This window comes from Colletotrichum lupini, chromosome 8 (genome assembly GCF_023278565.1).
Source record: "Colletotrichum lupini chromosome 8, complete sequence".
In the NCBI taxonomy this organism is placed as follows: domain Eukaryota; kingdom Fungi; phylum Ascomycota; class Sordariomycetes; order Glomerellales; family Glomerellaceae; genus Colletotrichum; species Colletotrichum lupini.
The window spans coordinates 3675978-3690888 of NC_064681.1; the positions used below are offsets into that span (position 1 = coordinate 3675978).

The window sequence follows — 14911 nt, forward strand, 5'->3', positions numbered from 1 at the left end:
TCTCTCTCTCTCTATCTCTCCTCTCGCTTCGAGGACTCGACTCGCCACTAAAGCAGGCATGCCGCCGAGAGGTGCATTTGGCACCCTCCAGTTAAAGCCGTTGGGGAACACAAAGAAAGATGCATGTGGTTTCTCGTGTTCGTTGGTTTCTATCTTTACCTACCTACCTGATACTAGGTACGTAGCTAGGCCACGTCTCTCACCGGGCCGCAATTTGCTTTTTGTAGCGGTCTTAACTGAGACACAACCGTTGAATTAACCCGTTGTTGAATAGCCTTGGAAGTTTAGAAGGACTTGGAGCGGACAGTCGAAGACACCGCGCTCTGTTTTGTAATTCAGCTCGCTCGGTTTGGCTAAAGGTCCGATTCATTTCGATCGTCACGTCACAAACAGTGGATACCTTTGCCCCGGAGGCCCGCTCGGTTTTCCCCCGGTGAGAGCTCCCGCGCACACCGCGGACTGGATTGTCGGATCTACACAATCCTCCCGTGACTCTCCTCGGCACTAAAGCTTGCACTGCCGCGAGCCCATTCTCGTTGGCAGCTGCTGCTTGGTTTCAGGCAGGATGATTGGTAGACTGCGAGGGCATTGTACGGCAGACTACAAGAGGCACTCCGCCAAAACCGTTCTTTCTAATAAACCTACGGCCACCGTAAATTTTAGGTATTAATAGCGCGACTTTCTTATACGTATAAATAAATATTATAATAAATCCCGTATATTATTATAAGGAATTGCTTATAACCGTAGGTAGTAGTAATTACGTAAGGGCGGTTATACTACTTAGTAAAAGTGGGGTAGCTAGGGGGCATATCCTCCTTACTAATTTTTATTATTAATTAATTTCCCTTTCCTCTTAACTAACCTAATATTCCTTAAGTAAGGTAAGTAATTTACTTACGCCCCTATAGTTACTTATTAACGATTATATTTTGCTTTATTATACTTTATATCCTTTTTTATTTCACTTTTATTACTATTACCTAATTATATACGTAATTATAAGTATAATATTCGCGATTTACTAATTAGAAATATTAATTAGGTATAATTAGGCAATTTTATGCGCAATTACTAGTACAATTTTTACTAATTAGTAATTATACTTTTTTTTGGGCTAATATACGCGTAATTATAAGTATAATTATATATATATACCTATTTATAATTTAATTCTTTTTATTTACTTTTTTCTTTAGTATTAACTATTTATATATATATACTAATAATTTCGTATAGGATACTCCTTTTTTTAATAATCGCGTACGCTATATAATATTTATAATAAGTACTTAATATAGCGTTCTAGCCCGTATTAAGGGTATATAGCTCCTAACGGTCCCTATATACTAACTTACGTAGTACTTTAACGACTTTATATCTTATAAAATAACTTCTTACCTCTTTATTAATACGTATACCTCTATATAATAGCTTCTTTATTATACAAATTCTTATATTATTTATAAGCTCTTTATCTTCTTTTTCAAAGACTTTTTACTAAATTTATAACCTTAGTATTATATAGGTTAGTATATACTATTTTATATTATTTAATATTATTATATTAACTTATATAATCTAGCCCTAGCGTTAGATTAAGCTTAACCTTAAGATTACTAAAAATAGCCGTTATATACCCCCGGATATTATTATAACTCGTACTTAGGCTACTGATATTATCTAAACGACTATATATAGTAACGCTAAGACTAGTACTAAGTCGTATACCTATTATAAGGCTAGTAAAAGTATTTTTATTAATTACGTTACTTTTATAAGTAAGAGCTACTTTAGTTATAACTATATATTTACTATATACGAGTATACGCTCGTTACGCCTCTCGTTATTACTTATACGTTATCCTATACTACTTTATATCTATTTATAATTTATTAATAGTTCGTATTAGTTTATAATACGTTTATCAAAGTCGTTAAGCGCGGTTATAACTATAAGGGCCGTAATAAAGTCTATATCGGCGCTCTATTTAAATCTCTAGGTACTATCCTTACTATATACCTCTATATAATAATAAAAGCCCTTAAATAAGTAGCTAAATAAGCTAAAGATAACGAAGAGGGTATATATAATAGTATATAGGATTATAAAGAGCGTTACTAACTTATATAGACTCTAAGTAAGGAGTAATTAATTTAATATTTTTATATAATATAATATAAGAGTTTATATAAGTATATATTAGGATATAATATAGTTAGGCTTAATACTTAGGTAATAAGGCCCTTATAAAGTTATAGGGTACTTACTAATTATAAGCTAGAGTATATGCGCTTAGTTTAACTTATAAAAAGCTATAACTAACTATATAAAAGCTCCTCCTAAAGTTTAACGTTTTTAGTAAAATTATAGAACTTTTATTTATTATATATTATCGTTATATACCTTTTTATCTTTTTTAACGTTATAGATCCCTATAAGCGTCTATATTTCTATATATATACTTATAAGACTTTATAAGTAAAAGGATACCCCTATATATCGCTATAATTATATATAAATATTTACTTCTTACTTAAAATTTCTTTTTTAGTTTCTTACTTTATATATTACTACTTTCTTAGAATAGTATAACTACGTATTAATTTTTTATTATATCGAACGATAATTATTATAAAGTTAGAGAGTAATTAGACCTATAATATAATTATTATATATATTTTTATAGTTTCTAATATTAGAATTATAAAGCGAACTTTTAAACGTTAACTTACGAAATAGGACTTATAACGAGAAGAGCGTACGGTCTTTTTTAAGGATCTATTAATTCGTATTTAAGAATTATTTTTTTAATAATACTTAAATAATAAAGATATTCTTTTTTAACTCTAGTCTAAAGGATTTATAATTACGGCTATAGGATTATTAATACTTTATTAATAGAATTAGCTTTAGTAACGATAAATATTAGAATAGCTCGTAATTATATAATAACGATTAGAAAAGTTCTTTTTTAGTATACTAAAGGTTACTTATTGTATTAAAAATATAATAAAGAGTATTTTTATATATAAGTTTACTAATAAGCTTATATTATTAGCTAAGATAAACTATACTTTATATATCGTAAAACCTTTTTATAATAAGTTTAAGATTAGTTAAGTAAGATAAGGTACCGTTATAAAAGGTTTACAACTCTTAAACTAAATTATATTTAGTTTTTAAATACGTATAATAAGCTTTTATTATTTAGATTTAAGATCTATACTAATATTAATACTTATTCGTAGTTTATTATATAGTTCTATATAAGGGTTTTTATTTATACGTCCTAGAATGTATTTATATAATATTTTACTATTATTTAATAACGGGGATTTATATTATTATAAGTTCGTTTAGACTAAGGGAAAGAAACCGTTCTTACGTTTAGTATTTGTTACTACTTTTTATAATACTATTTAATAGTAAAAAGTCTAATTATATTCCGTAATTACTAGATCTTTAGTAAAAGTATCTATAACGTTAAGATTAAGAATTAGTAGAATCGTTTTTATTAAAGTAGATTAGTATATTAATAAGTAAGTAATATATATCTTAGTATATATAAGTATACTTACGTTCATAAGAATACTTTTAACTACTTAAGTTCTAAGGGCTATTTTATATAGATATACTCTTTAACTAGATTATACTTCTATTTACGTATATATTACTAATTTATTTTAATTTTATTAACTTTATATAAATTTAGAACTCTTATTAAATTCGTTATTAAAAAGGTCGCCCTTATATTATTTCTAATTAGCTATAATAACTATATTATTAACTTACGTTACGAACCGTATAAGACTTTATATAGCTAATTAACTAAGACTAAGTTTAATAATTATTAAACGCTATTTAGAATAATAATAATCTAGACGCATATCTTTTTTAAGCTACCTTATAGATTTATACCTTAATTATTAAGGGCTCCCTAACTATATTAGCTAAAAGTACGAAGTTTAGTAAAGCTAATTACCCTTATTTCAAAGCGTATTAATATCTTCGTATTTATTTAAAATAGTATATATATAATAAGCTCTAACTAGAAGTTATTTTACTTAATAAACTATAGGGCAGTATTATATAAGTTAAGTAGAGATTAGAAAACTTTAGAATTAATCTTAGAATATTAAATAGCTTCGTAATTACGAGCGATACTAAGGATAAAAAGGAATTATAAATATAATTATAGTTTATTTTAAATTATTTATTAATAAGAATACTCGTTTCTATCCTTATAGTATATTAGGTTATTTATTATTATAAACTTTATCTTCTTATTAAACTATTATAATCTCGTCTTTCTTATCGTTTTTATCCTTTTTAATCTTTTTCTTAGCTTTTACTTCTTTTTTAACGATTTTCTTTTTTTACTTAACTAATAATTCCTTTTTAATTTTTATAGTTAGTTTAATATTAATACTTATTAAAAGCCGTGTTTTTAGAATATTTTTATACGTCGTTTTGCTTAAAGTTTTAGTTATAATTAGCTTTATATAACCTTTTCTCTTTTTTACCAGCTAAGGTTTAATAACTAGCGACTTAATTCTAGTTTAAAAAATAATAGAAAGTTAGTAATTATCTTTTTTATATAAGATCGTAGCTTTAAAAAAGAATCTCTCTAAACTTATAACTTCGTACGCTACTTTATAATACTCTAAGATATTATAAGGATTCTTTATATTAATTAAAAATACTATCTACTTTATTAAAAAAATTCGCTAGTTTATTATAAAATATAAAATAATAAATCGTATTATATCTTAATATAAAATAAACGTTAAAAAGTAATTAAACTAAACTTTTTTAATAAACTTCTTAATAACTTAGATATTAATATAAGTCGTTACTTAGAAACCGTTAAGTTCGTTTTTAAAAAAGGATATATTATATAATATAATAGAAATATTAATTATTAATAATTACTTTAGCTCTTTTTTTATTTATTAAATACTTCGTTCCCGCTTCTTTAAGCTTATAAAAAGAGATTTTATTAATATTAAGGCTTATATATTTATACGTTCTTATTATATAAAAAGGGCAGAGCTTATATAAGTATTATTATTAATTAGTCGTTTTAGAATAGTTTTATAAAGAGGTATCGTAAGGTCGATTAGTTCGGTAACGTTTTATATAGAGACTAAAAGTTATTATAAATCTATATTATAATATTTATAAGCGAGCTATTAGTTTAATAACTTAAGTAAAGAGTAATTTTTATTTATAAGAGGGTAAAAAGTAGTAGTTATTTTTATAATAAAGTTATAAGGAGAAGAAAAACTTTTATATTAAGGTACGATATTGCGCAATTTTATATATTATTATACGGTTTAATATATTATAAAATTAAAATATTTCTTAAGCCGTAAATCTTTATAACCCCTATTTATAAGTTATTATACTAGTCTAGACCCTATCCTGGGTAGTGGGGTGACTATAAAATACGATTTCTGCTTTAATATATGAAAAAAGTGTTTTGGCGGAGTGCCTCTTGCAGTCTGCCGTACATTAACCCCCTCTTTTCGCGTGAGGCTCTACGGTCCAACGGTTCACCTTTAGTGAACCTGGTTTTATGGGGAGAAGCGGGGAGCAAATCTGCCAGGTATCCACAGGACTCGTGGCTCTTTTCGTGTGCAAACAATGTGAAGCTGGGAAGTTCTGCCTCGTCACTTCTCGAGGGCATGATGGTGATGGAAGTAGTCGTGATCAAGACTCCATTTTCCCGTCTTAAGAGGCTCGATGCGGAGGCTCGGAAGAGTTGTTTCTAGGCGCTGCAAGATGCAACGCCTTGGTAAAGCTTCTTTGGATGATAAGGTGCTCCACTGTCCACGGTTAGGAAGTTGGGAATCTCACTTGGCTTGCCAAGACGACAATCTGAAGAAAAGGGGGAAGTGGTGTTACGTAACGCATGTCTAGTGCCAAGCTTGCAAGTAACGTGACCCAAAGCTGTTGGCATCGCATGAAGGGTGACATAATAGTTAAGGTCTCGTTCGCCGCCATGCATTGAATAATCGGTTTGCCAACGCGGCCATCTCATGGACTGGTTTTGCTAGCAAACGTCCATATTCATCTGGGCACAGATGCCGGGAGATCGGCCGAGAATTTCTGTCAAAAAAACAGTAATCATCGATCGTACTAACACCGCATCACCCAGTCAAAATACCCACCCTGCCAGGGCTTCAAGGACTCTTTGCGTGGTCTAGTGCAGGAACCAGCGAGTTAGTGGATCTACTAAGCAAGCCACCCGGGAAGGAAGAGTCGAAAAATTCCAGTTGGTGACGTTGATCGATCTAGATTTTTCTTCCTTGTGGCTTACCCTAGTGAGACATCGGACGACCGTTTTTGCATGCCAGCAAGATCAATCTGGGCCTTAAAGATGACCTAAGCAACCTCTAAAACTTATGACTTCGGGTGACTGTATCGTTCCTTAACTGAGTCCGATCTGCGCGGATACCTTTACTGGGTAAAATTGATCTTATGCGTGCAAACAACACAAGTCGCATCGACTCTGCAATCGCAATAATATTAAATAGTGCATGGCAAGGTAGCTTTTTCTTTTTCCTTCTCAAAGCAGCTACAGACTTCCTCATCCTGTCTGCACTCTCGAAGCTCCATAGGTTTGACGCCCAACGCTCGTGTTTCTTGTCGTCCACCTTTACCCTCATCCTGACAGTAAACTTGCTTTTCTCTCAATTGTCGACTCAACATGATCATTATTCAAAGACATGGAAGACCACGGCATGCCGAAACGTCAATGCGCATCCGTCGCGGAAATCGAACAACAACATTTTTTCCGCAGAAGTATGTCTTTAATCAAATTGAACACTTGAGAGCCCCTGTTCAGATATGGCAAGGCTGAAGAGGCCCGGTATTGTGTAATAGATATGCATAGGTAGTTCGTGACCACGACATCTAATGTGAGTTTAATGTCGAGAATCAACTGAAAATGCTAATTGCAGGAGCGGGTGCTTGCCGGAATATAAGTTCATACGATAAGTGAGCAGAAATTGTTCCGATAATCTGGGGGCTTTGGTTTTAATGGTGGCTGAGCCGGTCTGAAGTAAAGTTAGAGGTCATTTATTGATTCACGTCGCAAACGCGGCATTTTAGAAGAGCATGTAGAGTCTGTCGACGTCTCAAATTTCGCCTATCACATGTATCATTCAGTCGTCGGGCTGGGTAGGAAATATCGATGCTACAGGGTAATCAATCGCTGGGCATGCCCTGATGATTTAGGCAGTTGACTGTTGACACCGTCCTCTCAGACGATCTTCGCATGCATAAAGAGACGCAGAACCGGGAGCCAGGTGAAGACATGTCACTTGCAGAGAAGGACGACTAGAGAAGCACGAATTAGAGTACCTCAATTAAATGAACGCCCAGAGCCTTGGGTCACGGCGAACGGGAATTTCGGTACCGGTTCCGACCAACATCGCTGTGTAATCCGGACCATCATCCTCCGTCGATCCACCCGGAGCCCTGGCTGATGATCCTGCCGACCTCATAAAGCCAGACGATTCGCCTATTTGTCGTAATATAGCAACATCACGGCCGGTGTGTCGCCGGCGTGGCAGTCTTGGCTTCTTGTCAGCTGGTCCAACTCGCCTTGAACGGGAAACCCTCCGAGAAGAAAATGACACTCGCGATGTCAGCATTTGATGGATCAATGAAGGGAAGGAACTCCTATATATACCCCTCGAGTTCGTTGCTTCATCTCTACTTGACCACTGCCATAATCAAGCCGAGCGCGTTTGAGCACATATTCATTCTTTCATCCAGCCATTCTCTGACCAAGAAACGCCTAACCCAAACCTGCAATGAAGGTTCTTATTCATCTTCTGACGGCCAGTATGGCCAGTGCCCACACCATTTTCTCGTCCCTCGAGGTGGGCGGCACGAACCAGGGCGTCGGCAACGGCGTTCGCGTTCCCTCCTACAATGGCCCTATCGAAGATGTTACCTCCAGCTCTCTCGCATGCAACGGCGCCCCCAACCCCACGACGCCTACTTCCAAGGTCATCACCGTTCAGGCCGGGCAGAACGTTACCGCTATCTGGCGTTACATGCTCAGCTCTACCGGCTCTGCGCCCGCGGATGTCATGGACAGCAGTCACAAGGGCCCGACCATCGCGTATCTGAAGAAGGTCAGCGACGCTACTACCGATTCGGGCGTCGGAGATGGCTGGTTCAAGATTCAGCAGGACGGCTACAGCGGTGGCGTTTGGGGAACCGAAAAGGTCATCAACGGCCAGGGACGCCACAGCATCAAGATTCCAGAGTGTATCGCTCCTGGCCAGTATCTCCTTCGCGCGGAAATGATTGCCCTGCACGGTGCTGGCAGCTACCCGGGTGCCCAGTTCTACATGGAATGTGCTCAGATCAACGTTGTTGGAGGTACTGGCACCAAGACTCCCTCGACTGTCAGCTTGCCTGGCGCGTACAAGGTTAGCAGTTGTGCTTCTAAATATTGAATTTCTCAACTCTCGAGTATGGTTACTAACTACTCATTATCTATAGGGTACCGACCCTGGAGTTACGATCAACATCTGTACGTCTTCCAGAATTTTCTCTTTGGCATCCATGAAGCACATTTTAGCTGACAAGGACGTTTCTAGATTGGCCCCCGGTTGAGTCCTACACGATTCCCGGCCCAAGCCTGTTCACGTGCTAGATACGCAGTCTTGGATGCACGAATAGCTTGAATGAGACTTTGGCTTGGTTGACATAGGCTACCTCAGTTTTGACTAGTTACTTCTACCTTTTCCTAGTGATGGTGGCGGAAAGCCTACATCCTTTGATTCAGATAAGATGTCGGAAAAACTCATTTACTCCTGATTGCTGTAAGACTATTGACAGATCAACTTCAGGAGAGAATAGAAAACTTAAATGACAGCGGTATTAAACCTCCGCTCGGAATACTTCACTCGCCCATGGCAGTGATGCGTGTAAGGGACATCTTTATCTCCATTTAGTTGACCGCAAGCCATCATGAACTGTAAATTGTCACAGTCAAAATCATGATATGATGATGAATAGACCCCCTACCGCCCCCACACCCCCTGTGTCTGTTGGATAACGGAGATACGGCACAATATTGGTATTGCTTGGCCACCGTCTGCCTTGTTTTCTTCAATAATCCACGGCAGGCACTTTCTTCCTGCAAAAGTTCAACGACAAGTGTCCAAGGAACTCTTCCCAGCTTGAACTACCAAGCACACTTTTTTGTTCCCTAGCTTTGGAAAGCACAGTGGACTTGAGAACTTTACCACATCCGGACCAACAGAAGCAATCAAATCCCACGAATCTAGTCATACAAGTGGCATGTTGGGCGCTCGAACCAGACACAAAAGCTTACACTTACCCGTTGAGATTCTACTTCGAATAGCTCCTCATCTCGAATCCGGCTATGAATCTTCAGACCTAGCAGAATGGCAGAAGGGTCTGGAATTGATCGCCCGGAGAAATCTTTGGATTTTCTGTCTCGTTGGCCCAGCATGGCGGGCAGTTGGCCAGATGTTTCTGTTCCGACACTATAGGGCGACAAAAACTTTACCGCTGTTTGTCAGGTCTCTCGTTGAGTGCCCTGACCTTGGAGAACTTGTGGAATCTGTTTGTCTAGACAGCTTCTCTTATGAAACCCTGCGTGGATATCAAGAAGCGACGATGCTATTGAAAAAAAGAAGCAAACAGCTTGGAATTGAGTTTCCCCGCGATGAGGATACGACGAATCTGCCAAAGTGGATTGTCACAGGCAACGAAGTCCAGTCATTCTTGGCGACTATGTTGCTGGCACACACGACTCGGGCGAAGCACGTAAAGCTGCCAGTACAATGGTCGGGTGAAGTTTTAAAGAACCTCGTGGTTGCTGAGAGCTTATCAACAGTTACATCGCCACAAAACCCACGCACCCGATTCAAAAATCTAGTACACTTGACCCTTGGCAAACCGGATTCTCCAGGAGGAGGAGGGCGGGAGTTCCTCCACGACACCATTGAATACTCTTGCGCGCTTCAACTCGCGCCAAACCTGACCTCTCTCGCTCTCTTCGACTTCATTCCAATCAAGTCTCCTCTAGGCCTCAGTTTTGATAATCTGTTCGCAAACCTTACGAGTCTAAAAATTGGTGGAAGCCCGCGTAGCACACAATCGTTTGTGGACCACTATAAGTCGATTTGCAGAGTCTGCAGAATTCTGGAAGAGATTCAGATTATCATGCCGCAGCACCCCGGCCGAATAGCTAGTTTGCTAGATTCATTACAGCCTTTCGCACCTACTCTCAAACGGCTACGACTGAGCATTGATATAGGTACTATGCCTATTGAGCATCCATTGTGGGAGTGGGACGGCCTGGATATGTTGCAACAACTCACCCGTCTGGATACTTTGCGAGTAGATTTCAACCACGCCCTCTGTCGCGACCATTCCACGCCCTTTCCACGCGAGGCCGTCCGACCAGAGGCGTTTTTCGATTCATTGCCGATTTCACTGCGTACGTTATTTTTGCCAGGGTGCAACTGGGCCATTAGAAATCCGATGGATCACACGAGTCGACGTGAGTACCACACAATGGAGAGATTGGTAACAAGGATACGACGTGGTGATCTTCCGGAATTCCGAACCCTGCACATCGCTTGCAACCGTCGAGCTCCATCCCCTTTCTTCGGACAACTTGAGAATTTGGGAGTCGAAGTTGTTCATTACAATCATCATGCGACATTGTGTGGTGGTGACCTTGCAGCTCTGGATGTTGAGAATTGGAGACTACTCTAGGCAGGAGAATAGGGAGATAAGGGCCAATGGCTTAGAGGCAATTAATATGTCTGACAATGCATTGCGAAGGAATTTGGTTCATGCATCAGCCAGGTATTCCAATCATCAGATTGGTGAATCCCATTTCCTCTTCTAAGTCTTGACATGCACTTGTGAATTAGACACAATGCTTTTGTCTGTAGCGTGGCAAGGGGACCATTGATCATGAACGGCAAACATTATGCAAATTCTTCACGACTTTGATTCTTGTGCATGCAACGTCTACGCAGCTAAGCCTACCCGGTCAAAGTCCGGTGCCCAAGCACTTCCCACGCCCGAAATGCTAATGGTGTTGGCGCCACCGGCAGTGAAACCTGTCAACTCAACTGCGTATCCCTTGAAAACATCTGCGGACCAGTTGTACCCGCTGAGAGGAAAGCTGACCGTCTGCGCGGCGCCCCCATTGACACTGATGGACGCCAGCCTCTCGTTGTTGCTGCCTCCCAGGTACCCGACGTCACCGTTGATGTAGTCGAACAGGACGGTCTGCGTGCCGGCCTTTGACGTCGAGACGTTGGACAGCACAACGCGGCCGTTGGAGGAGCCGCCGAGGTTGCCGACCTTGTTAGAGGACGTGCAGCCGGAGCAGGACTGCAGGTTCGCGCCGGATGACAGCGAGCCGGTGGCGACGGAGACGTAATTGTACTTCGCGCCGGCGGCGGTTGAGCGCTGGATGTTGGAGAGGCGAAGTGCGAGGGAACCGTGAGCGTTGACTTGCGCAGAGTAGCTGTTGGCGTTGATGACCGACTTTGACGTCCAGAGGTCCTTGACCGTGGCAGAGGTGATGCCGAGATCGGCGAGCTGGACAGTCAGCGTGCGGACCGCATTGCTCAGGTCGACGACAAGGACGGCGACATCTCCGTTGGCGAGGTCACCGGCCCAGAGGTCGCGATTTCCTGTCCAGCGCTGAACTAGCTTGATGGGCTTGACGGCTGAGTCCTGGTTGATGGCGATAAGATCCTTGTTTTGCAAGACGGCAACGGCCTGATCAGAGAGAGCGGCAAGATTGGTGGAAATCATGAGCGCAGACTTGAGCATGGCCCAGGACGCAAAGTGGGTGGCTTGCTCGTCAAAAGTCATGCCAGTGTTGCCGACTTCGAGCAGGTCAGCATCAGCGATGTTGCCCGGCCCGACGATGCCGGACTTGACAATGTGAATAGCTTGGTTGTAGATTCGGTAAACGTTGCTCCAGCCCGTGGCAATGTCGTCTGACAGTCGGAACGAGGTCGAGATGCCCTTCGCCCATTGTGCGGGCCCTTGGAGGCCGCTGGAAGCCGAATAGGGGGTTCCCCATTGGCAGATCAGCATGCCCGGAATGCCGACTCGTTGAAGTTCTTTCCACATGACGGTGAAACGCGATACAAAATCGGTTCGCGGGTCTTTGGGCGCATTCTGCGATGAGTTGGGACCGTCCACATAGCAGTTGTCATCTGAGAGCAGATCATAGTCAGCGCATGCCGCGTAGCACTAGAGGCGAACTCGACAATTATATCTCGTATAACTCACACTTAAGATACTCTGTGTTGAGTGTCTTGAAAAAGTCGGCGTCGGCGGCTTCGTGACCGAGTGAGCCCGCGACAGGACTCGGAACCTGGGTGTCACACATGCGCACGCCGGCGTCAGAGTACATGGTCCATTTCATGCCTTTGGACCTCGCGAGATCGCTCAAGGGCTTGAGACCCTGAGGAAACGCGGTGGCGTCGATCTTCAACGCGCCCGTTGTAGCATTTCGCTGGCCGTCTCTGGATGCCCAACCGCAGTCGACCTGGAAGTACTTGTAGCCCGCGGTGACGAAGCCTCGGTCAGCCATAGAATTGATGGCGGCTGTGATACCGGCATTGGTCGGGCTGCAGGCGACCTGGTTGTACGAATTCCATCCCATGACGGGCGTCGACTGGAAAGACTGACTCGCGGCCAGAGAGGCGCCCCCGAGGCCGAGGAGGAGGAAGCTTGAGATGCCCATGATGAATGTGGAACAAGAGACTCAGACGCCCTAGCTTTGAAGACGTGCAGCGCTCGGATCTTGAAGCGATTCGATGTTAGACATTCCAATCGTCGCCTTAAATACTTTCAATAGTCGCGAAGTCCAAAATACGGCGGCAACTCAACCGCACGATGATAGACTTGCGCGCCAATAGAGACGATGGTGGCTAGGACGCTTCAAGTTAGCGAAGCCGGCAGACTGTCGCTTTTAAGAGAGGACCTGCCGCATGGGATCTGCAATGAAACATCGTATTCATGGCGTTGGCCGGGGCTCGGATCTGGAAATGGAACCATCATCTTTGGGGTGCATACGGTCACTCCACGAGACCTACCCCAATCTGATCCAAGGTACCCGCTTCCCCACAGAGTAAATGAAGCCTTTCTAGCGTCCTTAAGTCGGGGTTGGAAAAGCGTTAGTGTCACCTGATGACGATCGACAGTAATCCTCGGGGCGTTAAGTCGCGAACAGTTGCGAACCCGCAATAGATATCTAATACAACGGTCGGTCGTTACCATCCCGGCGCTTGTGGGAACTCAGCGTCGCGTTTACGACGGGTAACGGCAGTGTGCACTCCTGGGCCCTTCCTTGATGCGCCGCGGGCCGCGGACTAGACCGGAGGGTTATCCATGCTCCCCAGAAATGGCTGACAAGCCGAGCACCGGCGAAGCCGACTCTGGGGTAGTCTCTTTGATTATGATAGCTCATTCCATCAGATCACCCAGCCTGTGACCTCGTGTCTTTCTTGACACAGGGTATGAAGTCAAGTAGGTGGACTACCGCTCTAAGTAGAGGTCTTCCAGTAGAGGAATGTCAAACACAATAGGTTGTCTTTCAAGCAAGGAGTGAATAGAGAAAAAGAACAACCACAAGTCAAATCATTCAAAGAAAATGACTGAGCGACTTACTTAATTTCCACCTGAGTAATAGTTATCCAGTCTCGAGGAACCCTCTCGCCCTATCCCCATGCATGATTACTTCAGCCATCTTGGCGCAGTTCTCCAACCCCTCAATTACCCCTCCTAGGCTAATGTCCGATGAACTCGCATTCGCTGCTCCCTGCCCGAGTATCAACTGACTATTGCTTCTTAAGTGCGGTACTTGAACTCATTATTTGAACGCGTCCCAATCACACATCATCCGCCATGCCGCTGTACAAGCCACCCAATCCCGGTGCACCTGTCCTTTCGCAGTTCTCGCTGAAAGGCAAGGTCGCAACCGTTACGGGAGGCGCCAGAGGCATTGGCCTCGAGATCGTTCGGGGCCTCGCCGAAGCCGGCGCTGAGGTAGCTCTCATCTACGCGACCAGCAAAGATGCCGTTGAGATCGCCAGCCAAATTGCCAAGGACACAGGTGTGAATATTCGCGCTTACCAGAGCGACGTTCGGTCTCGAGCCTCAATTGCCGCCACGGTTGATCAGATTGTTCAAGACTTTGGGCACCTTGATGTCATGGTTGCAAACTCTGGCGTCTGCGCTGATATTCCCAGCCTTGAGTACACTGAGGAGACATGGAAAGACAACAATAGTGTCAACCTTGATGGTGTCATGTGGACGGCGCAGGCTGCCGGGAAGGTCTTCAAGCAACAGGGGCGTGGCAACCTCATCATTACTGCGTCAGTCAGTGCGACACTGGTCAATATTCCCCAGCGACAGGCTGCCTACAACTCTTCAAAGGCAGCCGCCGTACACCTGGCAAAAAGCCTCGCGGTAGAATGGGTAGACTTCGCAAGGGTCAACAGCGTGTCTCCGGGCTTTATTGAAACGGAAAGTGAGTGCATGGCTTGCCCTCACCTAATTCTGGAACCAGTGCTGACCTGGATTAAGTGTTGTATGTTCAACCAAAAGAACGCTTCGATAAGTGGATGGAGATGATTCCCGGCAAGCGAATGGCTGAGACATCTGAACTCAAAGGCGTAAGACAGATTGCAGTAGTCACACGGTCGGTCTACGTTTGCTAACCACGAGACATAGGTTTATGTTTTTCTCGCAAGCGATGCATGCTGCTACATGACTGGTGCTGATATCATCGTTGATGGAGGGTATACCCTGACATGAAAAGACACACTAATGAGTACATCTTGAACCTTTGGTCTCTTTACCCTGCCCGAA

General features: G+C 41.9%; 4 protein-coding genes across 4 annotated transcripts; 3 read left to right on the top strand and 1 right to left on the bottom strand.

Annotated features, from left to right (window-relative positions):
- Positions 1–6487: 6487 nt before the first annotated feature.
- On the top strand, positions 6488–6823 carry CLUP02_15581 (uncharacterized protein; the record flags this gene model as incomplete). Its single annotated transcript, XM_049294505.1, has 1 exon — positions 6488–6823. The coding sequence occupies one exon, from the start codon at positions 6488–6490 to the stop codon at positions 6821–6823; it is 336 nt and encodes a 111-aa protein (XP_049151651.1).
- A 1004-nt stretch (positions 6824–7827) lies between these two features.
- On the top strand, positions 7828–10780 carry CLUP02_15582 (glycosyl hydrolase family 61; the record flags this gene model as incomplete). Its single annotated transcript, XM_049294506.1, has 7 exons — positions 7828–8454; positions 8528–8558; positions 8626–8674; positions 8759–8850; positions 9047–9123; positions 9177–9187; positions 9244–10780. The coding sequence occupies 7 exons, from the start codon at positions 7828–7830 to the stop codon at positions 10778–10780; spliced, it is 2424 nt and encodes an 807-aa protein (XP_049151652.1).
- A 261-nt stretch (positions 10781–11041) lies between these two features.
- Positions 11042–12782, bottom strand: CLUP02_15583 (uncharacterized protein; the record flags this gene model as incomplete). The annotated part of the gene is made up of 2 exons (XM_049294507.1): positions 11042–12249; positions 12326–12782. 2 exons carry the CDS (start codon positions 12780–12782, stop codon positions 11042–11044), a joined length of 1665 nt encoding a protein of 554 aa, XP_049151653.1.
- Positions 12783–13945: 1163 nt separating this feature from the next.
- CLUP02_15584 (short chain dehydrogenase) lies at positions 13946–14857 on the top strand (the record flags this gene model as incomplete). Its single annotated transcript, XM_049294508.1, has 3 exons — positions 13946–14570; positions 14627–14715; positions 14774–14857. 3 exons carry the CDS (start codon positions 13946–13948, stop codon positions 14855–14857), a joined length of 798 nt encoding a protein of 265 aa, XP_049151654.1.
- Positions 14858–14911: the final 54 nt, after the last annotated feature.